General features: G+C 46.3%; 1 protein-coding gene across 1 annotated transcript; it reads left to right on the top strand.

Annotated features, from left to right (window-relative positions):
• Positions 1-175: 175 nt before the first annotated feature.
• Positions 176-24,197, top strand: SH3YL1 (SH3 and SYLF domain containing 1). Its single transcript, XM_070428596.1, has 10 exons — positions 176-533; positions 9,284-9,394; positions 9,782-9,895; positions 11,902-11,966; positions 14,294-14,406; positions 15,244-15,372; positions 17,433-17,601; positions 18,215-18,293; positions 19,322-19,378; positions 23,376-24,197. Coding segments are annotated over exons 1-10 (1,029 nt in total). The 5' UTR covers positions 176-532; the 3' UTR covers positions 23,567-24,197.
• The last annotated feature ends 3,731 nt before the right edge of the window (positions 24,198-27,928 follow it).

Raw genomic sequence — 27,928 nt, 5'->3', positions numbered from 1 at the left:
TGGGGCGGACTTAGGTCAGGGCTCTGCCGAGGGACCACCTAAGGGTGGGGAGGGCACCAGGTGGGACAGGGGTGGGCTACAGGACCTTACCGGAGGGGCGGGGATCTGAGCGGCTCAGGTGGACGTCCCCCCTCACCTGGGCCTCGCGGCCGGAACCTGAGGCCCGCGATCTGGGGTGAGCGGGGTCCTCACGCGACCAGGGGCCTCTCCGGGACCCGAGACCCCACTCCGCCCCCAGTGCCCGGTCGGAACCCCGCGCACAACCGTTCGCTCCGGGACAGGGACTGTCAGCCAAGCCACCTCGGTTCTTAAAAAGGTGGGGTGCCCTAGCGGCCATCTCGGGACTGTCGGGCACCGCCTTTCCCTGGCGGCCACCGGGCAGAGCTGTCCCAGCCCCGCGCTACCTGGCCCAGGTGTGCACCGTGGGCCCGCCCTGCGCCGGGAGGCGGGGCCGGAGGAGCGCGCCTTCCTCTTCCTGGCGCGGCGTCCGCGCTCGAGGGGCCCCCCCGGAGCGGACCAGGCTCGGGTCACAAGTGAGTACGGAGTCGGCCGCGCAGCCAAGCCAGACCCGGGGTCGGGACGACTCCTTCCCCTTTGCGGGGGCTGGAGCTGGTGGATGAGAGACGGTGTCAGGGGTTCTCGCTGTTGCGCACCTATTGCCGCTGAGGCCCCCTGCGCACCGCCAGGAGTTAGGGGTGACGCTGAGGTCCCCTGCGCACCGCCAGGAGTTAGGGGTGACGCTGAGGTCCCCTGCTCACCGCCAGGAGTTAGGGGTGACGCTGAGGTCCCCTGCTCACCGCCAGGAGTTAGGGGTGACGCTGAGGTCCCCTGCGCACCACCAGGAGTTAGGGGTGACGCTGAGGTCCCCTGTGCACCGTCAGGAGTTAGGGGTGACGCTGATGTCCCCTGCTCACCGCCTAACGCTGATGTCCCCTGCTCACCGCCAGGAGTTAGGGGTGACGCTGAGGTCCCCTGCTCACCGCCAGGAGTTAGGGGTGACGCTGATGTCCCCTGCTCACCGCCAGGAGTTAGGGGTGACGCTGAGGTCCCCTGCTCACCGCCAGGAGTTAGGGGTGACGCTGAGGTCCCCTGCTCACCGCCAGGAGTTAGGGGTGACGCTGAGGTCCCCTGCTCACCGCCAGGAGTTAGGGGTGACGCTGATGTCCCCTGCTCACCGCCAGGAGTTAGGGGTGACGCTGAGGTCCCCTGCTCACCGCCAGGAGTTAGGGGTGACGCTGATGTCCCCTGCTCACCGCCAGGAGTTAGGGGTGACGCTGAGGTCCCCTGCTCACCGCCAGGAGTTAGGGGTGACGCTGAGGCCCCCTGCGCACCGCCAGGAGTTAGGGGTGACATCAGGAATCTGCCCCACAGCGGTTTGGATTCAGGGCTACTCCCACTCGTTACAATTCACAGAAAAATTCTTCCGAAGTTTTTAATTTTATCGATTACAATTTGTTGTTTGTAAATATCTAATATTTAAAAGGCCATGGATTTGCATCATTTTCCTCCCATTTTGTTTGAATAGGTGATATTCTAGAACTTTGGTGATGGTTGAGTTTGGCTATGCTTGAGTTGTGGGGGCAGGAGGCAGAAAGAGGGGGTGACTGTGCTTGGTGGGGGTCCCTGAAGTGACAGCCCTGCAGCTGTCACCTGGCCCTCCCTGCCATTACCCCACAGTCTGAGGTCTCTGAGAGCCAAAGAGCCCACAGACTGCCCATGGGACCCTGTAGATCTGAGGCAGGCGGGGCTTCCTCATTGGAACAGGTGTGAGACTGCTCTGCATTGGTACCTGAGGAAAGGGAAATGAGATTTACCCTGCTGGACGGAAACCTGTCATTTTCGCCCCCTTTCAACCAATATTTCTGGGTCACCATTGATGCTCTAACCATCTGAGGGGTCCACATGTTGGGATGTTAGTTGGGGAATCTCTGGCAGGACCTCTGAGAAATGGCCTCCCGTGTGCTGCCTGCCCCGGGAACACCTGGGCAGTGGCTGCCTGGGGAGGTGTCACAGATCACTGTGTTGGAGGTTACAACAATCAGAACAAGTTCCACCCTGTTTATCATGTTTCAGGAGACCTGGTTGCTTGGCTTACTGTTCTATTTACACAAAATTTCTGTATAGTGTGTAAATACTACCCCTCATCTTTTGTAAGATTGGAAAAAATAATGGGAAAAAAATCTTTGCTCATCAAGAGTGCTTCGACACTTTTAAAAAATATACATATTTTTACTGATTTCAGAGAGGAGGGGAGAGGGAGTGATAGAAACATCAATGATGAGAGAGAATCATCGATCAGCTGCCTCCTGACGCCCCCCACTGGGGATGGAGCCTGCAACCCAGGCATGTGCCCTGACCTGAAATGGAACTGTGACCTCCTGGTTCATAGGTCAAACGCTTAACCACTGATGATGTGACACTTTTATTCCATTTTAGAATCTTTATTCTCAGGAGACTTCTCACTGTTTAGAATTAAGGGGATGGTGTTTCCAAAGGAAGGAAAGTGATGCAGGTCAGAGGGGAAGAGTGTCTGAGAGCCAGGCTAGTGGGATCACACAGGCTAGTGGGAGTCACAGAGCCCTCCACACCGGTGTGTTTGCAAGTGCATCCTTATAGGAAATAACCCCATGCAGTTTAAGACCTAAGCACACTGAGGTTTGTTTTCTTTGGGAAGAGTCCATTTTTTACACCAAATGATCTGGCCAGAGTGGAACGTGTCTTCAGCTTCGGCATGGAAAGGGTCAAGGTTTCCTGGGCTGGAAGTCATGTTTCACTCCCGACTCTGTCCCCTGGCTGCACCTGGGGTCAGGGAACTAGAAACGCAGCCCAGGCCCCACGAATGTTTGGATTCAAATGGTTAGTGTTGTTTAAAGTTTGGATTGGAATTTGGATTAGGAAGGTTAATGATATGGCCAGAGAGACCGGTTTTGATTTCTAGAACTGACAACTTTGTCTCCTTAAGTCAAAGGAAGTACTTAAACCAGGGGCACAGAAACATCAGAAGTGGTTTCAGAAACAGTACCCATGTTGCCAGGCAGTGGTGTTCATGGTTGATGTTCCAGCAAAGGTTCTAGGGCGAAAGGTAACTTTCAGAAGCTTACATAGATAGGTGAAGTTTCTTTTATTTGGGCTAAGGTTTAATCAGTTGGAAATATTTCTAAATTTTGTTTCTTTGATTTTGGTTGAGATTTTATCAATTTAGTAAATAACCTCTATTCATGTAAATTATAAGGCTTAATAATGAATGGAAAATTGAAAAACTGTTTCTAAACTTTTAAACTTTTCCTAGAGATACCATTGAGAAAAATAATGGTCTTGTTGATGGAAGAAAAGTTTGGGAAACCCTGGAGTCCCTTGTGTCCATTCCAGACCCTTGGTGGAGGGCAGGTTGGAGACTAGTCCGTTTCCTCACCCCCATGGCAATGCCCTTCAAGAAGGACCCTACATCCCTGTTTCCCCCCAGACCCAGCCAGAGTTTATTCCCTCTGATCAGCATGTGAATCGTTTCCACATCCTAAGCTCATTCGGAGCTTTTGGGATTTCCAAAGGGAAAATTTTCTCCCCAGCCTTTTATAAACTCCTTTCTTCATTAAAACAATGTCTGAGCATGAAACTTTTCAATTATGTTAAGTTCTCTTTAAAGAAAACTTTACATCTAAGTTTCTTAGCTTGAGGTTTGGCAGCCATCCTCCTGTTAGGAGGAAACTCAAATGTTTATAGAGAATTTGCTTTGCTTTGGATTCAAGAGACTCGAGACGTTCATGACCATTCAGACGCCCACCATGGTGTAGCATGGAAGGGGCTGCTTGAGTGATGGCCTCTGTCTCCATAACTTCAGCAACATGCGGATCAGGCTCCGCACACTCCATGTGTAGTCGGGGCTGGGTAAGCCCTGGTTGATGTTGGGAACAGGAATTACAGCCAACGTATAGCTATGCTATTATTTGTTGGTTCTGACGGGAAGTCACTATATATAAACTGTGGTCAGGCAGTATGATTTTATCAGAAATTTAACAGAACCTGTATTGTTGAAACAAAGCTGCCAGGCCCTTCTGTAGTTGAGCTGAACACAGCCGTATCCTCACTGTGACCAGTTCGCAGTGACACGGGACTGTGCCTACACAGAACTCGGGCTCGCAGATGGAGCAGTGCATCTGCAGGCCTCCTGGGCTGCATCTGAACCCCCAAGTGTTTACAGAAGAGAAGAGGCGGGACCTGCCCCTGCAGCAGGATGTTTGCAGCAGCAGCTCTCAGCTGTGGAATTTGCTTATTAGATGGCTTGATTCTGCTTGGGTGTGGAGATCAAAGTGGAAAGGTTTTGGTGGGGGTAAGATGTATGCATTGGTTACTATGCTTTAGTTGCATAGGCCAGAAACCTGGGCCAGCCGAGCCCCGGTTCTCTCCCTCCAGCTCTTCTGCATGGCTCCCCTCATGGCTTTGTCTTCAGGCTCTCTCCGTACACCCCCCAGGGGGTGACATCTTGCAGCAAGTACCTGGAGAAAGGTTCTCCTGGCAGCGCCCCCACCAGCCCTTGGCCAGGTGCCCATTGTGGACCAGCTCTGGTTAGGAAATCGAAGTGGCCCAGGAGGCACCTTGGGATCATCTGTTTCACTTGAGGTGCAGCATCAATGGAGACAAACTGGTGCTGATTCCAAAATGAAAGACACAGGTGTTCAGCAGAAGGAAGAAAGTTCACTAGTTACAAACTCAGTTCCGACCTTCCTGGCTGGAGGGATGTGGCGGCGTGAGCCTCGCTCATCTCAGCCTGAGGTGCCTGAGGCCCCTTGGAGCACCTGCTTGCTGGTCTTGATGCACTCAGGTCTCCTTCCGTATTTGTTCTGTTTTGTTCTCCCTTTTCTGGGAGGACCTGGAAAGGACAATGTAGGGCAGAGGGCTATCAAGTTGTACCTTGCTTCTCTCTGACCCTGCTTTCTCTCAATGTCTGGGAAATGCTACCAAGTCTGAGAGGCAGGCACATTTTGCTGTTAGTATATTCTTTTATAAATCCACCAATTTCATGTGAAATGAACCTTTTCTACTCCTCAGGGAATTAAAGGGGTTTAGCCTTTAATTCCCCAAAACTTTGCAAATACTTTATTCATTTAACAAATATGTATTGGGCAATTACTGTATGTCATTATGGCATGTGCTGGAGATACTACAGTTAATAAAATAAAATAGTCAATGTGCTTATCCCCATGGCACTTACATTCCAGTGAAGGGCATGTTCCAGAAAGATCAGATACAGACAAGCAGACAGACAGACAGATAGGATAGCTAGACAGGTATACATATTGACAGATATGATAGACAGGTATATAGATGATAGATAGATAGGTAGATAGATAGATAGATAGATAGATGATAGATAGATAGATAGATAGATAGATAGATGATAGATAGATAGATAGATAGATAGATGATAGATGATAGATAGATAGATAGATAGATAGATGATAACAGACAGACATATTAGCCATGGCATAGACCAACTATGATGAGAAAACTTCGAGGGATGTAAGTAGTGGAGTAATATTATCTGAGATATTACTTAGATGGAGAATTTCTTTGGAGAAATGACCATAAATTCAAGACTGGGAAACCAATGAGGAGGCTGTTGAATAGACAACATAAGAACTGATTTTCTCTGGGCCGGGCTGGTGGCTGGGGAGCAGGCGATGCCATCAGATTCTGAGAGGGTGGATGTGTTGATGAGCATGAGGAATGGGAGTCACAGCTGGCCTAGGTGTGGAGCGTGAGCTCCCAGATGGATGAGACCTACCTGGAGAGGAAGCTGGGAGAACAGGTTGGGGAGGAGGCGGGACGTCACAAGTTATGTTTGGATGTGTTTAACTTGAGATGCTTGCCTGATACTTGGGCCGAGCAGATAATTGATATTGTGAGTCTGGAATGTAGGGGAAGATTAAAGAGTAGATGAAACTTGGAGAATGATCTGCCATAGATGGTGCTTCACGTCACAGAACCTGAGGTTTGAGTGCAAAGAAGGAAGAGGCTTGGGAAGACAAGAGGACCTGGAAGGAGGCGGAGAAGGAGGGCCAGCCACGACTTTGTCGCCCTTCCTGGAGGCAGCTCCAGTCCGTGTTAGCAACTTGGTGGCATCTTTTAAAAAATGTGGCTGCTGTGTCCCTCACCACTCAGACCAGACATGGGCAGGTTTGTCCCTGCTCCTCAGGTCACTGGTTGTTCTATGAGGGCAAAAGGGGAGAAACTGTGCCCAGGGGCCCCTGAGTCAGTAGGAGGCGGGGCCATCATTTAGGACCCTGTCATCCCCCACAAATGCCCAGCAGTGGAGGTCGGCCCTGCCAAGATTTCAGTTATGTGAGGGGCTGTGCTGAATGGTTTCATGTAGGAGCAGCATGTAAAAGGGGTCTTGAAGACTATTTCAAGAGGTCAGAGGTTGGCAGTTTTTTCCCTAAAGGGCAAGAGGGGACATGCATTGGGCTTTGTGGGCCAAGCGGCAACATTGAGGCTATATTATAGAATAAAGGTTAATTCTTTTAATATATAAATTAATAAGAAACAGAGAAATGCCCCATAAATAGACAAATATTAAAAAGATTTTACAGAATTGGAAAAATATTCAACATAACTTGGGGAAGAACAGATTAAAAGTACACTGAGAATTTCATGATGAAGAAAAGGGTACTGGGTTTGCCATTTGCTGTAAACAACTAGAAACTGGGCAAAATATAAGGAATGTCTGTTTTCACATGTTGGACAACAGGCGAGTGGCGAGTGAGTCCCAGAGAGGAAGGAGGCCCAGAGCGTGTGTTCTTGTTGGATGAAGAGCTCGTGAGCTTAGAGAGGCTCAGGCCCATGGCACTTGCAGAGCAGAGGGGGTTAGAGCGAGAGCTCAGGGAATCTCAGAGGGATCCTGGAGTCCTCGGCTGAATGAGAGGCATTATTGGGGGACTTGGAAGGCAGGCAGGATAACTGCCAGGAGCTGTGAGGGGAACAGCCCTGGGCGGACACAGAGTGGGAATAGCAGTTCCAACCAGCCAAGGGTGAAAGAGCTCAGTGAGCCCTGAGGACATGGAGGAGATAATACCACCCTAATTGTAGGGCCAAAGGTGAGCTCAAGACTATGTACACACCAGAGCCACATACCAAAGTGTTCGCCTAGGCAGCTAGTTAGTTACTGACAAAGAAAGGGAGCAAATGGAGGCCCTGGCCAGGTAGCTCAGTTGGTGAGAGCATCGTTCTGAGACGCCAAGGTTGTGGGTTCAATTCCTGGTCAAGGCACATACTACTACAAGAATCAACCAATGAATGCATAAATAAGTGGAACAACAAAATTGGTCTCTCTCTCAAATCAATAAATAAAAATAAAAAAGAAAGGGAGCAGATGGAGCCAGACATCTAATTAAGCATTAAGCCAGGTCTACTACCACGCTGGACCCTCCGACATCCCAGGGGACAGCACATTATCTGCCAAACAGAGGCCGATCCCCAGGAGGGAGGGAGAACTGGTTTTCCAATCCCCCCAGGGGACAGCTGGCTGTTCCCCCAGATTCCAGAAGCGGGGGACCAGTAAAAGAGAAATTCCTCTGCTGAGGCATGTGCAGTAAGAGCCTAGATGGCCGACCAAAAAGGGGAGGAGTCTAGCCTGGGAAAAGGAAGGTATTGGGTAGGGGGAGGGCCCATCACAGCCCTCAGCGATTCATGTGCTTCCTCTCTGTAGCAGCAGTGTGGGCCCAAGCGCAGCCTCAGCAGAGGACCTGCCCATGGGTGTATGACACCCAGGGAAGTTCTGCATCTCTGGGTCCCGGCCCTCCTGGACCTGATAGCTGTGGTTGCAGGCTTGCGCCCCAGAGGCTGGACTTCTTCCACATTGGACGGAGCTGAGCCCCCTGGTCATGGATGAGACACTAGGGCTTGGGGACAGTCCCTTGTTTTCGCTCCATTAAACCTTGCCACTATGCTTCAAGTCCATGGGTCCCCGAAATGCTTTCCTTGCAATTCTGTGGAAGAACCCTATTTCTACCAGTAGCAAAAGAAAGCCTTGACTCACTGCCTGCTCACAACTTCTAGCAACCACCACTTTCACTAGAAATGGGTAGACACAGGAAAACATAATCCATAACTAGGAGAAAAATCCATCAGAAACAGGCCCAGGCAGAACAGAGATGATGCAATGAGCAGACAAGAGCGTAAAAGCACCTTTTACAATACGCTGGAGGATTTAAAGGACAACATAAGCACAATGAGCACAAAAACGGCAGGCACGGAAAACAACCTGTGGAACTTTCAGAACCAGAAACACAGTCTTTAAAATGAAACACTGGAAATAAACTCACAAAAATTCTTAAAAAAAATAAAAATAAAATAAAATGAAACATTGATTTGATGGTCTGAACAGCAGATTTCACATTAAACCTCTTGATTTCTTTGGCTTTTCTGGTCCCCTGTCTGGAAATGGGGAATGATCTTGTTTAAAAATGTCTTCTACACCCAATGTTGCCTCACAGTCTTTGGAATTTCCTTGGAATTATTATGCCAATGTGAATTCCCCATGTGCATGTATTAAACTTTGATGGTCTGCTGTTAATCTGTCTCTGTTAATTTGGTTATTAGCCCAGAAGGTGGGAGGAAAAGTATTACTATTCTTTAGCCCCCACACAAGCAACACTGGAGTGCAAAGTGCTGTACAAATGCTAGCCTTTGTTACTTAATCACTCAATTCCCAAGTCTCCTGGAATTTTACTACCAATAAGGAAAATCTGTACAGACTGCTCAAACATTTTTGACAAAAATAGCCAACTATGTTAAGTTTTACATTAGCTAACATAGACAGTTATAAAGTACATCTTTTTAAAATTCCTATATAATAAAAGGCTAATATGCAAATTGTCCCCTCGACCGGGTGTTCGACCAGGGTTTTGGGCTGGCTAACCGTCCGCAGCCCCTCCCCCAGCCCTGCATGAATTCATGCACCGGGCGGGCCTCCACGATTTTAATGTTTGTATTAGTATTGGGTTGAGTTAAGAATCACAGGGAGGATATACATAATTGGGAGATTGAACCAGATTTTGTTAAGATCCTTTAGAATCCCATGATTTTATAATACCTGAGATGTTTAGGGTTCCCAATCTCCTAGTGAATTTACTTTACTAGGAAAACAGATGAAACAATTAGTAATTGAGGATTTCCAGTTCATTTTCTTTGTCTGGTAGGGTATGATTTGTTAATGCTTAATTGTGTATGAGAAAAAAATGAAATAACAATAAATTTGTAACTTCTATCCTTTTTTAAAATGTTTTAGTGAATAACCCTATACCTTCCAATTTGAAATCGGAAGCAAAAAAGGCTGCTAAAATTCTAAGAGAATTCACAGAAATAACTTCCAGAAATGGACCTGATAAGATCATTCCTGGTAGGTAAATAAAACCGTGCTGTGAATTTCTAAATTTGCTTTGCTTTCTAACTTGCGTGTTGCATGCCTTGACTTCAGGCTGCCAACCCCCTGAGAGAGCAAGTCCTCACCCACCTTTTTCTCTTGGCTGATCCTCCCAGCTGTATCTCACCTATTATGGCTGTCTCGGGGTTTTTGAGCCCTTACGATGTTGCGTTTGCAGAAACAACATACAGGCTGAGCTGGGAGTTGGGGACCCCCCACCTCTCAACTGTCCTGTAACCACATTTTATCTGTAGCTCCAATGTGCCCTTAAGGCTCCTTGTGAGAACCCAGGAATTGGCCCAGCACACCTCTGTGCGTGAAATCTGCTTGCACCTGCTCACCTGTTGTCTCTGACCTTTGCAGCCCACGTGATTGCCAAGGCCAAGGGCCTTGCGGTTCTGTCTGTGATAAAAGCTGGGTTTCTGGTAACGGCGAGAGGAGGCAGCGGGATCGTGTTGGCTCGACTTCCAGACGGAAGTAAGTGACGTTTCTTCACATGGGGAGGAGAGAATCCTGCATATTCACTGTTCTGTTTCCATGTGAACACATTTCACAGGGAGTATGGCAGGCTTCCCACGCCCCAAACCTGTCATCCTGAGGGCTCCCTGGGGTGTGTCCTGGGTATCAAACAGCTCAGGGCCATGAGCCGTCACTGTTCTCTTCCTAAAACATTGGATGAGATCCAGGTTGACCTGGCTTTGTCTTGTATACGTTTGTAGTTCTTTCATGGAGCAAATATTAAACAGGACAAAATTTGCATCTGCTGTTAAGTATGAGTTCTTATTCCTCAACTTCATGCCACAATGGTTTTCTTTTGTTTTGTGGAATTTTATAAGAAAATGAGAGCCATCTGTAGCTCCTGTGGGAAGTCATTTGAACGAATATCCCCAGAGCAGAATGCTATCAAGATCAATATAATTTGGTTTCACTTTCTGCAATGAAATCTAATACTTGATTTCTCAGAGGTGAAATCGAAGTGTGTTTGCCCTGAACCCCAAGAGCCAGCATGGAGAGCAAGACATAGAGTGTGTGCAGGCCTGCCAGGACCAACTAAATGCTTCTTAGACCAACTGAGCATTGCTGTTCAGCCCTATAAGTGAGCACATTTTGGTGTAAATAGTTATTTTTTCGTGTAGATAGTTTGTGGGACATTCACCGACAATGGGTACATCTAGGCGGCTGTGGGGCACACAGCCTTTGAACCTCAGTCGCTGGACCCCCCTGTGGAGGTATCCCCCCAGAGTGAGAGTCCTCCAAGCTGTGGCTCAGCTCTCAGAGCTGGAAGCACAGCTGTGAGACAAAAGCGACAGAATTCTCTCCTCTCAAGCATCACCCCAATTTTATGGCCAGATTTCCCAGTAAGTAGCACAATCAAAGTCGGGGTACATTCAGAGAGAGTCCACGCCGGGTGAGCCCCAAATCTCTAAGAAGGCCTCAGCACTGTAGGTCCCTTTGGTCACTGACAGATGACTATGCAGAAGGTGGGGGTCCTATTGGCCTCTGGAGTTTCACTCTGAGCCCTTACATTTCTCTCCCATCTTGCCCAGTGGTGGCTGCTCAGGATAATTTAAAAGCTGCCCAAATGAGGCACAGAGAATTCCCGGATCCCTGCTGGTTGGGGACAGAGGCAGTTCCTAACATAGGGAATGGAAAATAATGTTGGCATTTAAGACACTAATTTTTGTCATCAAAATTTCTGTCTAAGTCCGGACAGATTAGTTCTGGGTAGACTCGATAGTTATCATCTGGAATGCATGCAGGAAGGAAAGTCTGATTTAGAAGCTGATAAACATTTCAAGAAATGACTTTATCTGGACCATTCCACCCTCCCCCAACCAAATTAATGTTTTTTCTAGACTTGTTTAACCTGTTTCTATATCAGACAAAATAAGCATAAAATACTCATGCAAATGCAATTACTGTGCTTAGTGTCCAAATGTAAGGAAATATATTTTACTAGAATTTTAATCATCTGGAATGTATAGCCTATTCCTTGTGCTTTTACTAGGCACAAAGGGTGTCAAACAGTTTTTGCCCTTGGAAATGTAAATTATAAACCATGTAGTATTGTGTTACCCTCAGGGGTGGTTATAATCCTAGTAAACTCTCAATCCTTTTACTCTCAGATCTACGATAAAATTCTCACTAATGGCTAGAATTACTGCTCAATTATTTTGTAAAACATGTTGATTGTTGAAGTTGTCAAATGCTAAGTAAGTTTAGTTGGTGAGAATTCAATAGTTTGGTATTAGGCATGTTTATTGAGAAAGATTAGACAACATGTATTTGTGAGTCTGAGACTCATAATGAGTATCTAATATTTTTAACTTAAAAATTATATATAAAAACATTTAAAAACATAGAGGAAAATATCAGATTCTTCTTATTTTAAAAAGAAATGGTATTCATCCTCATGTTAGCATTTCCCCTGATAATTGCGTGATGGGTCTGACTTTGGAGTGACGTGTGCTTGTTTTTATTAGAGTGGTCCGCACCTTCCGCCATCGGGATCGCGGGGCTCGGTGGAGGATTTGAAATCGGAATCGAGGTAAGGGGCCAATGGTACGCACACGATCATGAATCCTCCAAAAGCAACTGAAACCTAACACCTGGAAGTGAGAGATTTCCACCCGTGTTTATTTTACCAAAAACCTATAGAAACGGTTCCCTTTTATCCTCTTGATGAACCTCTCCCTAAACCTATCTCACGTGACTATCTTCTTCCTTTTCTCTCATTGACATAAATTTTTTTCATTTGCCATATTGCCACCTTTGGGGTCTGTAGAACAGCTATGTCTCAGGCTGACCACGCGGGCGATGTGTCGGTGACTCCTCACACCAGGTCACTGCCACTCTTTCCACAGCCTTGGCCTCCATGCACCGCTGGGGCCTGCTTTGGGGTTTCTCTCAAATAGCATTTATTTAAAAAACAATGAGAGGCCCTGGCCGGGTAGCTCAGTTGGTTAGAGCGTCGCCCCAATACGCCAAGGTTGTGGGTTCTATGCTTGGTCACAGCACATATAAGAATCAACCAATGGCCCTAGCTGGTTTGGCTCAGTAGATAGAGTGGCGGCCTGTGGACTGAAGGGTCCCAGATTTGATTCTGGTCAAGGACACATGCCAGGGTTGCTGCTTGATCCCCCGGGTGGGGCATGCAGGAGGCAGCCGATCCATGATTCTCTCTCATCATTGATGTGTCTATCTCTCTCTCCTTCTCCCTTCTTCTCTGAAATCAATAAAAATATATTTAAAAAAAGAATCAATATTTTAAAAAAAGAATCAACAAATGAATGTATAGATGGGTGAAATAACAAATCAATGTTTCTCTCTCTGTGTGTGTCTTCCTCTTTCTCTTTCCCTCTAAATTTAATCAATAATTTTTTTTAACACTTGGAGTGGGGGAAACGAGTTAAGTCGGCTCGCGTGAATTGCTCGTACTCCTCGGGAGCCGTCTTAACTCGGTTCATATAGATTTGCGGTGGAGTGCGGGAAACGTGTAAACTCGGGCCGATTGTAACTGTGTATTACCAAATATTTGTTTGTTTGCCGTTCACAAAGATACCTACCTGCGTATGCGAACCGTTTCATACCCATTGGGGTAATAGGTATCATAAAAATCCCTGATTTTGCGCAGGAAACCTAAATAATTGCCCGCGCCATCTTATATTTTGGCGGGAAATTCACCCCACACCGGAGTGTTAAAAAGGATGATAGACTAAGTAATAATGACTTCAGTAAATCCAATGTAGCAAAGACTACCCATGAGTGTCTCCATGATGATTCCTTGGAAGCTGGGATGTGGGCGCTAGTGCACGTTAAGAGACTTGAAAAACAAGTACAGTAACATGAAGTCCTCTCACCCGGTAAATGCAACAGAAAGATGTGAGGTAAACATGTTGTAAGACGATGTGCTTGGTTGTCTTCCCAAAGCAATTGGGTCCAGCGGTGGAGCCGCAGGAGCGAGGACTGAGCGGGCAGCACCGTCCAGTTCCCGCCGAGCGCCTTCCAGCGCGTGCTCTCGGTCAGCTCACGGCCTCACTGTAACAGAGGCGAAGGCAGCCTTCCCTCGGGTTTACAGTAAATGAATCTGTAGGTGAAACTACTGGAATGCGTAAGCTGTGAGAGGAGGCGTTGGGAGGAGACACGGTGTCTGTCGCCCGAGGGACGGGCCTGTCATTTTTTCCGTGCTCGCCTTGGGTGCCACCAGCGCAGCGGCGAGTCTGGAAAACAAATGCGTTCCCCACGCCGACAGGCCTTGAGCGTCTTCGTTCTAGGTTCGCTTAGACTTAGAGAGTGAGGTCATAGCGACAGGCACTGGGAAATGTCACTGTGTTTCTTCCTGATGGTTTGAACCTCTGTGGCATAAAATGAAGTGTCCGCTGTGCATTTCACGGGGACTGGGCGCCAGGCCTTGGCAGGGATGTCGGCGTGGACCTGTCCTGGGAACCAGGGCCTCTGGGCAGTGGCCTCCACCCCACTCCTGTCTGTGCTCTCAGCGTGGCTTCCCTGAGGGGTTAGTTGCCGGGGTACCTGTGATGTTCCCCTCCAACCCCTGTTTGATCTGTTCTGTCATCGCTGTGACACTTCACTTAACCTCACGACACCCCTGTCACCACCTGCATTACCAGGTTGCTGGGGGGAGTAAGAGATAATGCATGAACCCTCACAGTGTGTCAGGAGTTTGCCGTCGTCGGTGGAAATGTCAGCTGCTTGCATCCTCAGCTCAAGACGAAAAATATGACTGTCCTATTCTTTCCCTGTCTACACTGAAATGCTTACTACAGTGTATATATTATATTTGAATTTTAATCAGCCTATATTTTAAATAATAGCTAAACATAATTATTTTTACATAAATGGGTTTCTACATTTTAGGTGTCGGATTTGGTTATAATTTTGAATTATGGCCGAGCGGTAGAAGCTTTTGCAAAAGGTGGCAACCTAACCCTCGGAGGGAATTTGACTGTGGCAGTCGGGCCTTTGGGAAGGTGAGTTCTGTAAAATACATTGGAACAGCTGTGGGATAGAAAAGTGTTAAAAACTATATATTAACGTGTGTTAAGAGGAAACTTGAATTCACATGAAGCAAAGTTACGATCTCTGTATCTCACAGAAGGTTTGAGGTTGCTTACAAATAAGAAATTTACAGAACATAGCCAGTGTGATAAAATGAGAAAATTTGCACACACAAGAAACGAAACATTTCTGAAATTCCAGCCATTGTATTTTCTGGAATGGAACACAAATTTCACATTAAACTTTGGAGCCGAAGCAAGTTAAACTTTAACTGGTGAAGGGCGGTGGGGATCAGAACGAAAAGGCTCTTTCCAAACTGAATCATGAAACATCGAGAAGGAAGTGTCTCACTTGAGTGTTGTTTGAAGCAAGTGGATTTTCCTTCTGGTAGTGACGTACTGTTGTGCTCACTGAGCGGCTGAGGAACTTTTTATACCCAGACTGTTTAAAGAAGTCACACGGTAACATCGTCGGAAAAGATGTCTAAGTTCCATGAAAACCCTCAGTATAAGAAGAACCCAGTCTTGGCACCTGGAGAGCATTCCCTGTTTGGGGAAAGGAAGGCAGGAAGATGAAAGCTGTCCTTGTGTCCTCGGCACTGAACCCCGGGGCTGAGTCTGGGGCCCTGTCCTTCCCCTCGACCCCCCTTCCCTGCACCCCTCAAGCCCACGCAGGCCAGCCACAGGAAGCGAGCGTGTAAAGGCCTGAAGGAAGACAGGCCAGCCTTGGGGTCAGAGGTCAGTGCTGCCCTCGCACCGTCTGTGGGTGCAGAGCCTCTCTCAGGTGTGAGCTAACCCTCTGTTTCGCAGGAATTTGGAGGGAAATGTCGCCCTGCGGAGCTCGGCCGCCGTCTTCACGTACTGCAGGTCCCGGGGGCTCTTTGCTGGCATCAGCTTGGAAGGCAGCTGCTTGATTGAAAGGAAGGAGACCAATCGGAAGTAAGTGCAAGGCGAGTAATTGTCACTGATGTAAAGAAGGTGTCATGAGAAAAGAATGTTTGGTAAATGTATACAGCGCTAGTTCCTTTGTTCCTTTTTTAAATCAACAACATATGACTCCGAGTGGGTGTTTCTTCATTTAAAAATTCAATGTGAGATAATATGTACCTACTAGAGGCCCAGTGCATGATATTCGTGCACTTGGGGGGCAGGCCTCAGCCCGGCCTGTGCTCTCTTGCAGTCCAGGACCCCTCGCTCCTTACAGCCCGCCTGCAGTGGAGGCGGGAGAGGCTCCTGCCACTGCCGCTACGCTCGCCACCACGAGTCCTGCTTCTGGCTGAGCAGCGTTCCTGCTGTGGGAGCGCACTGACCATCAGGGGGCAGCTCCTGTGTTAAGTGTCTGCCCCCTGGTGGTCAGTGCACATCATAGTGACCAATCATTCCGCTGTTTGGTCGATTTGCATATTATACTTTTATTATATAGGATAGAAAGCTTAGAAAACACAAAAAATTAAAAGGGGGGAAAACATTTTACCCCTTTAAAGATTATTCACCGTTTGTTTTGTTGCCTCCTAATATTTTTCTAAGCATACTTTTCTTTTGTTTTGCCACATGTGATAGTAGCATAAGTTCTTTTTTAAATATATTTTTATTGATTTCAGAGAGAAAGGGGAATGGAGTGAGAGATTGAAACATCAATGATGAGAGAGAATCATTGATTGGCTGCCTCCTGCAGGCCTGCTACTGGGGATTGAGCCTGCAACCCGGACATGTGCCCTTGTCTGGAATCGAGCCTGGGACCCTTCAGTCCTCAGGCGATGCTCTATCCACTGAGCCAAACCAGCCAGGGCAAGATTCTATTGCAAATCCTATTTTCTCACTTAGCATTATAAGAATCATAAATGTAAGTTAATGGTTCCATAGTATTCTATGAGGTAGATGTGCCCTATTAGGTATATTTTTCGAGCATTTTTAGAGGCCTGGGCTAGTTATGACCTGTAGGTCAGTCAGAATGTGTCTCCTTGTGAAAGTTTCCTGTTATCACACTCATTCTTCCATAAAAGACAGACCACTTTACACTTTTTAAAAAATGGATTTGGATGTACTTATAGACCAAGAGGAACTTTCACTCTAAACAGGCATCTGGCTAATTTTTCCCAAAGCAGCTGTTTGAAACCTCCTCTAAAATATGTTTGCTTGCCCAGGAAAAGGTAAAGCGCCAAGACCCACAGAAGCACTGCTTCCAGAACCTGGTGGGGATTCCTCCCTGTGGGAGCCAATGGAGCTGACCAGGTGGTTCACAGCAGACAGACTGCCCCCCCACCCCCTGCTCCCAAAGAGAGAGAAACCCATGCAAAGTCAGTGCCAGTCCACTCACGATTCAGCAGCACTCGATCGCATTCCATGTAAACACCCAGGCCAGACAGCAGGGAGGATGGGGGGACGTGCAGGGTATGGAGCTCTCCATCAGGAAGTTGAGGTGTTTTTACCTCTGGTTTTATAAATCTGAGAAATACAGGTTAAGAAAGCTTTTAGGGACTTCTGACTTCAGACCTTTGGAAGACTTTCCCACTCAAGTTCATCTAAATTCTGGGAAAACTAAAACACATATAGTCAACTGCAGGCCTCTAAAACATGTAAGGCAGATCCTTGTATGATTTTGAAGCAAATATCCATTTAAAGAAATTGCAAAGGCATATATGTTGAAATAAAGCCATAGGCTGGGGTGATTGAGAAACGTAAAAAATAAAAACCTGTAAAAATGTATCTGCTTGTAGGTGTATTTGCAAAAGTGTTGATATACTGTACCACATATGGTCACGTATGTTTGTATAGACAAGTGTCTGTGTGTATATGTGGTGTGCATTTTGTATTTTGTGCATATCAGAGTATTGAAGGTGGTGCCCCCAGAGGTGAGCATGGGGGTGCACTCCGGGTTAACGTGGGTATGGCTTGTAGTTAGTTTGAAAAGTAGTGTATGAGTACACACACACAGGGCTTCCTCTAGAAAGGATCCGTGTCTATAAAAGAAATGTTCTTGATTTGACATTTCTTTTTAGGTTTTATTGTCAAGACGTTCGAGCGTATGACATTTTATTTGGAGACATGCCGCGGCCTGCTCAAGCGGAGGACCTTTACGAAATCCTTGATGCGTTCACTGAGAAGTATGAGAGCGAAGGACAGCGGATGAACGCGAGGAGAGCCGCCCGGGAGCGGAGGAAGGCTCCGGTGCTGTTGGTTTACTTTCTCTGTAGCCACAGGACACCTCCCTACACAGAGCACTCTGTCCTTGAACCAGCTTCCTAATAACCTTGAACTCCCTCGTGACCTCATTTACCTAAAGTGCTTGTGAAGATGCCCTCCAGCCTTCACATGCCACCTGCACAGGTTTTAAAGGGAAACGCAGTCCTTTCCCACGTTGCGTTTCTCCAAGGGCGGGACTTTGTCATTTCAGTTACCCACACGGAGGTGTGGAAGGGAGAGGGCTTGTGGGCCTTGGTTACCTAAGTCCACAACCGCTTTCAGGCGCTTAATCCGCCTTAAAGAATGGGAACTGACTCACAGAGTTAGAACTGTCACTGCCTCTCCCAGCCACCACTTACTGTGCCTGCAGGCTGTCAGAGGGACCTGGGCCAGGTGCGCTTCCTGTTACAGGGCACCCCCGGGTATGTTGTGGTCCAGCTCAGCTAAGTGCCCCAGAGCAGCACCTGTGAGCATGAGGGACTTCATTTGTCAGCGCACGGGGTCGGCTTTGCCACACGTACTCATTAGGAGAAAGGCCTTGTGTGCTCCTAGGGAAAATGGGATTTTTTATTACATGCATTTTTTTATTCCTCCCAAGGCTCAAGAGTTACCTCCAAAACCACTGTCAAGACCACCGCCATCATCTCCACAGGGCCCGCTGAGCTCCGGCTCTCAGAGTAAGTATTTTTTTGCAATTCAAATGCAATGAGAATTAAGCAGTTATTAAATATTATTGTTAAGAAATGGAGCCACATTGTTGCATTTTACAGTTGAATAAAAGAACTAGTGGGTATTAAAGAAAAGCGAATGCTCTTCTAAATGCACAAGTCACATTCTCGTGGCTGTGATTTGTTAGGGTCTCTATTCTCGTTCAGAAGAAGCGGGTTTAAAATGGGAACAAAATAAGCCTGTTTTTCTTATATATTCACAGATTCCTATTTCTGAATATTAATTTTATCCTCCATCTTGGGATCTCAGGGTTTCGGAAGGTGGTTTTAGAATAGAATGGATTATGCAGCACCATGTCCTGGCCTTTGCTACTTTCCATCACTCTCTCTGACGACGGTCACTCTTAGAATTCTGCTTTGCACATGGAGAGGTCACCGATAAACGGCATGCATTCAAGCAGGTGGTGCTCTGTGTAATCTCGATTGTCGGGGAGGCTGTGCCGGGCTTTGGAGAACAAAGATGAGGCTCACTTGTGTCCTGCAAGCACTTTCAGGCTAGGAGATGCCCCCATGGAAGTGTGACCGAGGCCCCTGGAAGGAAGTTGATGATGTCTGGGGAGTGCGTGCTGTTTAAAAATTACTTCCGGGGTTATGCAAGCAAGGATGTTCAAAAATCTCTGGCTTGGGACTTACGAGCTTTTAGATTCAGGTGTTTTAGGATCACGTCTGTAAAAAGACATGTCTACTAGTCTGTTTGCCATGGGTGTGTCACTGTGAGGCCTGCATTGTGGCTTATGTGCTAAGGTATCAGATGTGCCTTAAGGTATCATGCCATCTCCCTTAAGCCTGGTGTATGTTCTGGATTTTCTCAGGCATTCCTTGATTTAAAGCATGATAAAATAATGGCATTTATATCAATTATTTTGATTTACAATATTTGCTTAGCAAGGGCAAAGTTTGGCATTCTTGGACACTTTATAAACTATAAACTAGTTTTCTAAATGTTTCCCCCCCATGCTTTTTTTTTTTTTTTGCAGGTGACAGAAACGAATATAAACTCTACCCTGAGCTTCCCAGCTATCCTGAGAGAGTCGGTAAATAAAAATATCCACATAAAGTGATTTATCTCCATCAATAGCCACAAGCTGTCTAATTTCTCTCGCAGTTGTAAAACACCTCAGGGACAGTATTCGACACCCTTATTAGATGTACAGGAATCCACATGGTTGTGAGAAGTACTTCATTTAAAAAAAGATGTGACGCTCTTGTTCTCTTACTTGCTTGACTTGGAGGTAATGAGGGTGACATGGAAGCCAAACAGTTACCTGCTGAGAAGCACCTGGGCTCGGACTAGATGCTGCTGACGCAGGGCCATAGCCTTGTCTGGACGCAGGGGCCAGGTCACCAGCAGACACGTCACTGCAGCAAATGTGCACAGACATTTATTGTCCAAAAGCTGGGCTGTCCAAGGGCTGAGGTTCTCCTGCCTCTTGTCTGGGCAGATGTGTGGCCGCATCTGGGTTACATTACGCACTGAGACAGGGAGGGGACCGGCCTTGCTAATTGGGAGCCTCAGGGCAGCTGCCAATCACTAACTCTGATATAACCTGTTTCCTGTTCAGTGTAGCCCTGATTTGGGAGAGAAAAATGATCCCTATTTGAATTAAACTTGAATCTTAGGATGAAAATGGCCCATTGCTTCAGATCCTGCAGATCTCTGTTAAGCACAGGAATGTGACCCACCAGGCCCGCGTCCCTCAAGGCGCCTGTGAATGCCTACGGCTCGCAACCCAGGGTCCCATGGTCTCCCTTCCCGGAAGGACAGACCGGCTGGACTCACTTATTGTTTAAAGGAATTATTTTGTGGGCATTAAACTTTTCCTAATGGAAATTTCCCTACTGTTTACAGTGAAGAGGAACTTTAGGGCATTTCCTGCTTATTGCAGAAAAAGCTCACAGTAGGCCGTGGCATCGGTGGCCTGGGCACAGCCTCACTCGGGCGTGGCCTCCTGTTTTCCCAGCACCTGACTGGGGGTTGGGTGGCGTCTGGCAGGCCTGTGTCTGCCTGTCTGTGACCCTTCCCCCGACCCCACCTCCCTGCCATCTCTGCTCAGACACATGGGGAAAGAGGAGGGCGAACATCAGCCTCCTCAGCCCAGCAGGACTGCCTTGCTCTCTGCGGCAGCCCAAACCACCTGCCCTGCCCTTACCCACCTTCCCATCACTGCTTCATCCTGGTTTCACCTGGAAACTGTGACTCAGAGGGAATTAGACAAAACCTGAGGGCGGACAGGAATGGGGCCAGGTCTGCTATCCTCTCTCTTCCCTCCTCTCTAGTTCATAATCTCTTTCTTCTTCGAATTGTTCATCATAAACTATGCTCCCAGGACCAGTAAAAACTAGTTCAGTTATTTGTGTGGTCTCAGTAATGCAGTGATGCAGAACAATGCACCAATTCTTGGAAATTTGCCTAACAAACGTAAAATGCTTGGATGCATGTGCATTCAGTCTGTTGAACACAATTTGGTGCTTGTGTGATTGCTGAGGACTTGGGTATAATGTCGTTCAGAGTGCCAGGAACAGGCTTCGGGATTCAAACTCACTGCCTTGTCACTCAACATGTAGCGGTCCCATTGGAGGTGCAGGGGGAGTGGGTGCATGTCCGTGCCTGTCCTGTGCCCGACTCAGGAACAGTGACTGCTGCCTGTTAGCTTTGTATGTATCTCTCCTGTGCACTTTGACCTCTGTGACCACAATGTGTGCGTGTGGGGCAGCTAAGATGGCCTGACGGTCACAGGCACTCGCTTCCCTGCCTCCTTCTGTTATCCCAGGTGTCTTGGAACCAGAAGGAGGAGTTATTGGAGGGTTTTCCTTGTTTGAGGTTAATTGAGATCTAGCTTTATAGATGGAGGTGTAAATATCATTATTGATAAGACAGTAATTTTTAGATTGATTTTTATTTAACACTAACTTACATCCTTCTGACCCAATGACAATGAGGACTTGCTCTGTGTCCCACTCAGTGCAGTTATCACGGCTCCTTTCGTGCCATGTACAGATGACTTATTAATACAGGTTAGCAGGCATTTAGCTGGTGTGCATTATGTCCAGATATATCAAAAGTTTATTCTTTTTGTGACATTCTTTTAACCTATCCCTTCAAATGGATAGATAAGAAGTAAATATACCATCAAGTATAAAATATGCAGAACTGTTTTATGATAGCAAAACAATATGAGTAATATCTCTAATATATCAGTGACTATGAAGGTGATTTCTTTAGGGGACTCAAAGGACAGCATGCACGTGCCTTATAGAAAGACCTGTAGTATCATCTTGTGTGGCTACAGATTCAGTGCTTCAGCTACAGTAGTTTAATTAAAGTGCTATTTTTATTTCTTTCTGATAGGCCAAGTTCAGTTTATTTTTTATTATATCATAGGATCTAATAAGTAACTGATTTTAGAATTCACTTATGTTTTCAGTATATCTGCACTTAGATGCAATCAGCAAGCATCTACTTGCATAATTCCTGCAGTTATATGAAACAGAAATACTGAATTCCAAGTTGCTGAGCACACAGAAGGCATCTGCTTATATTTAAATGATGCTATACAGTTTCTAATATTTAATGCTTTTTGCTCAATTTTTTAAAATATGTTTTTATTGATTTCAGAGAGGAAGGGAGAGCGAAAGAGAGATAGAAACATCAATGATGAGAGAATCATTGATTGGCTGCCTCCCGCACGCCCCCCACTGGAGATCGAGCCCGCAACGCAGGCATGTGCCCTGACCGGGAATCGAACCCTGGTCTCCTGGTTCACAGGTCTTTGCTCAACTACTGAGCCATGCTGGCCAGGCAGCCTTTGCTCATGTTAGCCACTCAATTCTCAAAGTATTTTTCCTGATATAATACATTAAATTCTACACATTGTGTTCAAGTTTTTGTTAAACATACGCAGATATGCTTCTCGATGTTGACCATTTAAATATCACCTCTGTTTTGAGAGAAAGGACCAATGAGGTGCAGAAATGAAAACATCCATGAAGCCCACAGGGAAAAGTTGCTGATAAAACTGCCACATATACACCCCTGAGCCAGAACCCTTGCATCCAGGGTCTCCACAGCCTGGGATAATGGAATCTTTCATGATACAACTTTTAGCCTAAGTACCGGCTTTTCTCTAACAGCTGTAACTCATGGAGCCATAATAGCTACCCTATTAAAATAAGAAAAACATAAACAATATTATCATATAGGCTATTCAAATTTCAAACAATTATAACCACAAATATTTGCTAAATGTTTTGCTAAGTATAGAATAATGTGCAGTTTGACTTGTGTGTACTTAGTGTTATTACCAAACATTTGCTCTTTGCAAAAAGGAAAATCATCCTATATAATATAAACCCAGCAACCGAACGGTGGAATGACCAGAATGACCGGTCGACCAGTCGTTATGATGCTCACTGACCACCAGAGGGCATATGCTCAATGCAGGAGCTGCCCCCTGGTGGTCAGTGTGGGAGCACCGCTCAGCTGACTGGGATGAGTAGTGCTCCCACAGCAGGCCGATCCCTGCAGGCCACACCCCCCACCAGTACACAAATCCCATGCACTAGGCCTCTAGTCTATCAATATATATATAAAACCCTATGCGACTGTTAGACTGTTCAACTAGTACCTATGGTGTGCACTGACCACTGGGGGCAGACGCTCAAAGCACAGGCATGGAAACATGGAACAGACTGATGAATCTCAGAGGGAAGGAGGGAGGACAGGAAGAGATTAAACAAAGATCTTATATGCATACTAGAGACCTGGTGCACGGATTTGTGCACCGATGGGGTCCCTCAGCCTGGTCTGCGAGGATCGGGCCAAAACCAGCAGTCCGACATCCCCCGAGGGGCCCGTGCCCTGGGCCTCTAGTAAGTATAATAATGATGACAATCACCCAGACCATCTCTGTGGGTTCCACAGGCCTTCAAGGCCTCAGAATACCCTAAGTCATTCATTTCTATCTCACCTACATATACTCCCAGTTTTTCCTATAAAAATGTGAGTCATTTAAATACTTTTTCTTGTTTTAGGCAATTCCAGTCGACCCACAGAAGTGACAGCACTTTATTCTTTTGAAGGACAACAGCCAGGGGATCTGAGTTTTCAAGCTGGAGACAGAATCACAGTGACGTCAAAGACGGATTCGAATTTTGATTGGTGGGAAGGAAGGCTTCGCGGTCAGACTGGCATTTTTCCAGCCAACTATGTGACCATGAATTAAGCCTCATACTATTTTCTTCTTGGAGAATTACAAAAAGTAACTGTTTCCTCACTGGATGCAGTTAAGCAATGTTGAGCATAAGTTTAAAAATTTGGCAAGAATAAGAAAAGAAACCCAATTGGAAAGGATAAATATTTATCCTTTATGTAAAATAATGTATTTTTCCACCTATAAATAAATGATTAACATATATCTTTAAATGCTTTGTACTAATTTTATCACATATACTATTTAATAGTTAAGATCCTCAATTTATATGGTCGCAGTCCTTTTGTCTTTATTTTCGAACATCACTAAATGTTTGATTTGGCAAAGTATATGGTAACTGTTTCTTTTCAGGCATGAATACACATATTTTTGCAAACTAGAAAAAAGAAATCACCTTACACAGGCAATTGGTAGTAATACTTAGAGTTGTAGGTATTAACTAGAATGTGAATCCTTAAAATTTATCTTTATAGCTGTAAAAATTGTATATAGAAATTTATAGTAGAAACACTATTACAAAGTTCAGCCATTATGCATTAAAAATATATCTATTAATTTTTATCTTTATAAGGTTATGTTTGTTCATTTCCAGCAGTACTAAAAGCAACTTATGTTGACATGGTTTAGTTGTCCCTAAGTAAATGATTTTCAAATGCTAAACTAATGTCTTGATTTTTTTTTGTGTTTTCTGTTTGTAAAGTAAGCATCGGTCCTGTGGTTGGTCTGCAGTTTAGCACCCACCTCCACGATGGGGCTGCCTGGCTTTTCCTTCAGCTTCATTAGCATTTAACTGACAGATAAAATTGTAAACTATGTAAAGGGGACAACATGATAATTTGACACACCCCTACATTGTGAAAGGACTCCCACTGAGTCAACACATCCATCATCTCACACATTTACCTTTGTTTAAAATATATATTTCAGATGCAGTTGGTTCTTTATAAAATTCCATTCAGTCATCTTATGTCTTCTGATTGGTAAATTTAGTCCATTTACATTTTTAAATATGTTTTCACTGATTTCAGAGAGAGGAAGGGAGAGGGGGAGAGAGACACCAATGGTGACAGAGCATCGGCCATCAGCTGCTTCCTACGCCCCCTCCTGGGGAATGAGCCCCCTTTGCACCATCTCAGTCCCTCTAACTCTCCCTAGGACTCCGGACTGTCAGCTCCAGCTCCGCCCTTGACAGCTGCTTGGGCACCTGATAGCATCTCCAGCCCGACTTGTCCAACACTCAGCTCGGGCGTTTCCCTCCTCCAGTGCCTCCCTCGTCCTCTTCAGCAAAAGTGAGTTCTGTTCACCCAGTTCCTTAGGCCACATCGTCACATAGGAACCATTTCACACCCACGTCACACTCACCAGTGATTTCTATCAGCTTCAAATACTTACCAGGCACCACTGCCTCTGTCACCACTGCCCCAAATCAGGGCCCCATCAGCCCAGCCCGAGACGACTGTCACACCTCCAGTTTGGATTCCTTTCTTCAACACAGTAGCCAAGACGATCCTCTTAAGAGTAGTACCTCCCACTCCACTTACCTGCTGTGTGTTCTTCATGACTTTCATTACATACACACATGGTAACTATAATGCAATTCTTAGGACAAGGAAAAAGGAGAAGACCCACATTTTCATCCCAGCAAACAAAGAGAACCTAGTATGTCCTCCTTTTCAAGCGCTCCTCATTTTTTCTCTCCTTTTAACCCAAAGGTAATATCATCCTGAATTTGCTATTTATTAGTTCTATCTAATTCTATGTTTTTAGTGTATATTTGTATATTTTTTGAAGCAGTATGCGTTACTGTTTTGCATGCTTATAAAGCTTACAAGATTTAAACTTTTAAACTTTAAAAAAATGATACAGTGAATTCATTCATTCACAATAGAATTATCATAAATTATATGATGTATACATTCAAGAAATTAAAAGATGAGGTAGAGAATTTCAGCAGAAAGTTGACACTATAGGAGAGCACAAAATGGAAAATTTGGAATTGAAAAAAAAATAAACTGAGAAAACAATACACGAATCTAACAGTAATTTAAACAAGAAGAGAGCCATTGAATTGAAGGTGGGTCAGAACATACATCCAGTCTGATGCAAGAAAGTTGAAAGTATTGGAGATGCAGGAAAGACCTGTCCGTCTGCTCATTTTCCTGACCACGCTGAGGGCGTTACAGGATGTGATGGTGTTTCCCATGAGGCAGGACTAACTCCTTCTAGCTCCTTACCCTGCAGGCTTCCCTGACTGCTCCCTGCTTACTTGACGTGTGAACTTTAGCATCAGCCTGACTATCACCAAGGGGCTGGGGGGGGGGAGACTATTTTTAGTGAGATCGTGTTAAATCCATATATTAACAAAAGACAATGTGCATCCTCATGCTGCTCAGGTGTCCGAAGCAAAGCTAAGGTATGTCTTCTGTTTGCTCAAGTCTGACTTCGCGTCTCACCCCGTCTGCATCAGGCTCTCCTTGCTTTGAGAAGGTCTGCACTGGAGTGCATTGGCCATCAGCACTTCCTCCTTCCGACGGGACCAGCAAATGTCCGCAGGAACTGAAACCCTTAATCATGTCTGCGACGCCAGGAGGTGACCCTTCCTTCGGCCCCAGAAGCTTCTCTCAGGACTTTTCCCTCCACCCGAAGCTCAGGGCCCAGAAGTGAAGACCAGCCCCTCAGAATCACAGTCCCTGAGACGTCAGTCCCTCAGAAAACTCTGCCTCCTTAGGATTCTGGCTTCGGGGAAGCAAGAAAGAGTCACTTCAGAATTGTTTAACCTTCCAGTTTTACATGGTCTGGTCCTTCAGTGGCCTACGCAGGTGTTTCCCACAACCAGTAACACCATGAGCCTCTAGAACAGCGGTTCTCAACCTGTGGGTCACGACCCCTTTGGGGGTCGAACGACCCTTTCACAGGGGTCGCCTAAGACCATTGGAAAACACATATATAATTACATATTGTTTTTGTGATTAATCACTATGCTTTAATTATGTTCAATTTGTAACAATGAAAATCCTGCATATCAGATATTTACATTACGATTCATAACAGTAGCAAAATTACAGTTATGAAGTAGCAACAAAAATAATTTTATGGTTGGGGGTCACCACAACATGAGGAACTGTATTAAAGGGTCGAGGCATTAGGAAGGTTGAGAACCACTGCTCTAGGTGGTTGATTAAAAGAATTACCGAGCCTTAAAATACATCTTTTCTTTCTAGCTCACAACCTGTGTTTAATGTATAACAAAATAAATAGAAGTTAATTCTTAACTGGGGCTCTGTGGGTGTTTTGATTGGCTCGGAGAGGCAGGAGACGGGAGGACAGAGCCAACTCTTGCTGTCGGTTTCAGAGGCTGGAACTGGGCCAAGCAGGTCATCATCTCCGACAAGGGCTGAGCAGAGCCTCCTAAGAGCCTGGACTGCCTCTCGTCACCTGCACAGAGGCCTTGTAGCTCCCAGTTTGTGAGGTGTAGACAGGCACATGCAGGTCCATAAATATTCCCACAGCCGGTCTCACCGCCCCTCACCACTGCGCTGCCCCTCCGCGCACCTTTATGGACCAGAGCATACACGTGCGTGGAGCTTCGACCACCACCTCACTACTGACCGCACACAAAAGCCAGCCAGGTATTCCCTCAGCAACAACTGCAGTGGGTCAGGTATCAGGTCAGGTTTGGGACCATGGACTTCACTCTCCGCATCTCCCCCAGAAGGAAGCGGCGATCTGGGTGATAAGACCCCTGCCCCATCTCTTCCCCCAAAGAAAACAGGTACCTGCCCCAAATGGTCCTCCTTTTTTCTTTCACTAAAACCCCTTGCCCACTGACTTCCCATGAGTCCCTCCAATTTGTGCGGCCCCTCCAGTGCCCTTCCAGTTGCTGGGCGGGAGGAAGCCAATGAGATGCTCACGTGGCCTCGTTACATTTTGTTTGGAGGACCACCAAGGACTGACATTCTCCGTGCCTGTTCTTGCAGATCAGACTCCCAGGGCTCACCTGTACGTTTGAAAATGCTTTCTTTGCTTTCATTTTCCTGCTTCCTGGTGTATTCTGCAGAGGGTCCCCGGTGCACTGGTTGGCATATTGCAGAGAGAGCCTGCCTTATTGCTTGTTGTTTATTGTATTTAAGGCTTTAGTGTAATTTTCCACGGTGTGGTGTCCAACACCACACCAGGGCTGAGTTTGAGGAGGTCATCTCAAGAAGAAGAGGGATTGGTGGCAATAGGGCTTCCCTGCCCCTGAGCCTGAGTGCCTCCAGCTCGGCAGGGCAGGCTCTCCTTCTCAGGAGGAGTCAAAAGGTTGGAAAGAACCTGTGGGCATTGGAGGAGCCCAGGTGCAGGGTCAAGGTCAGCCTTCGTTGGAGAAGCGGGGGG

The sequence above is a fragment of the Myotis yumanensis genome, unplaced genomic scaffold (assembly GCF_028538775.1).
Source record: "Myotis yumanensis isolate MYYU_CA2020_CCGP unplaced genomic scaffold, mMyoYum1.0.hap1 SCAF_11, whole genome shotgun sequence".
Taxonomy (NCBI): Eukaryota; Metazoa; Chordata; class Mammalia; order Chiroptera; family Vespertilionidae; genus Myotis; species Myotis yumanensis.
The sequence above is the reverse complement of the archived record's forward strand: the minus strand, read 5'-3'. Positions and strand labels throughout refer to the sequence as shown.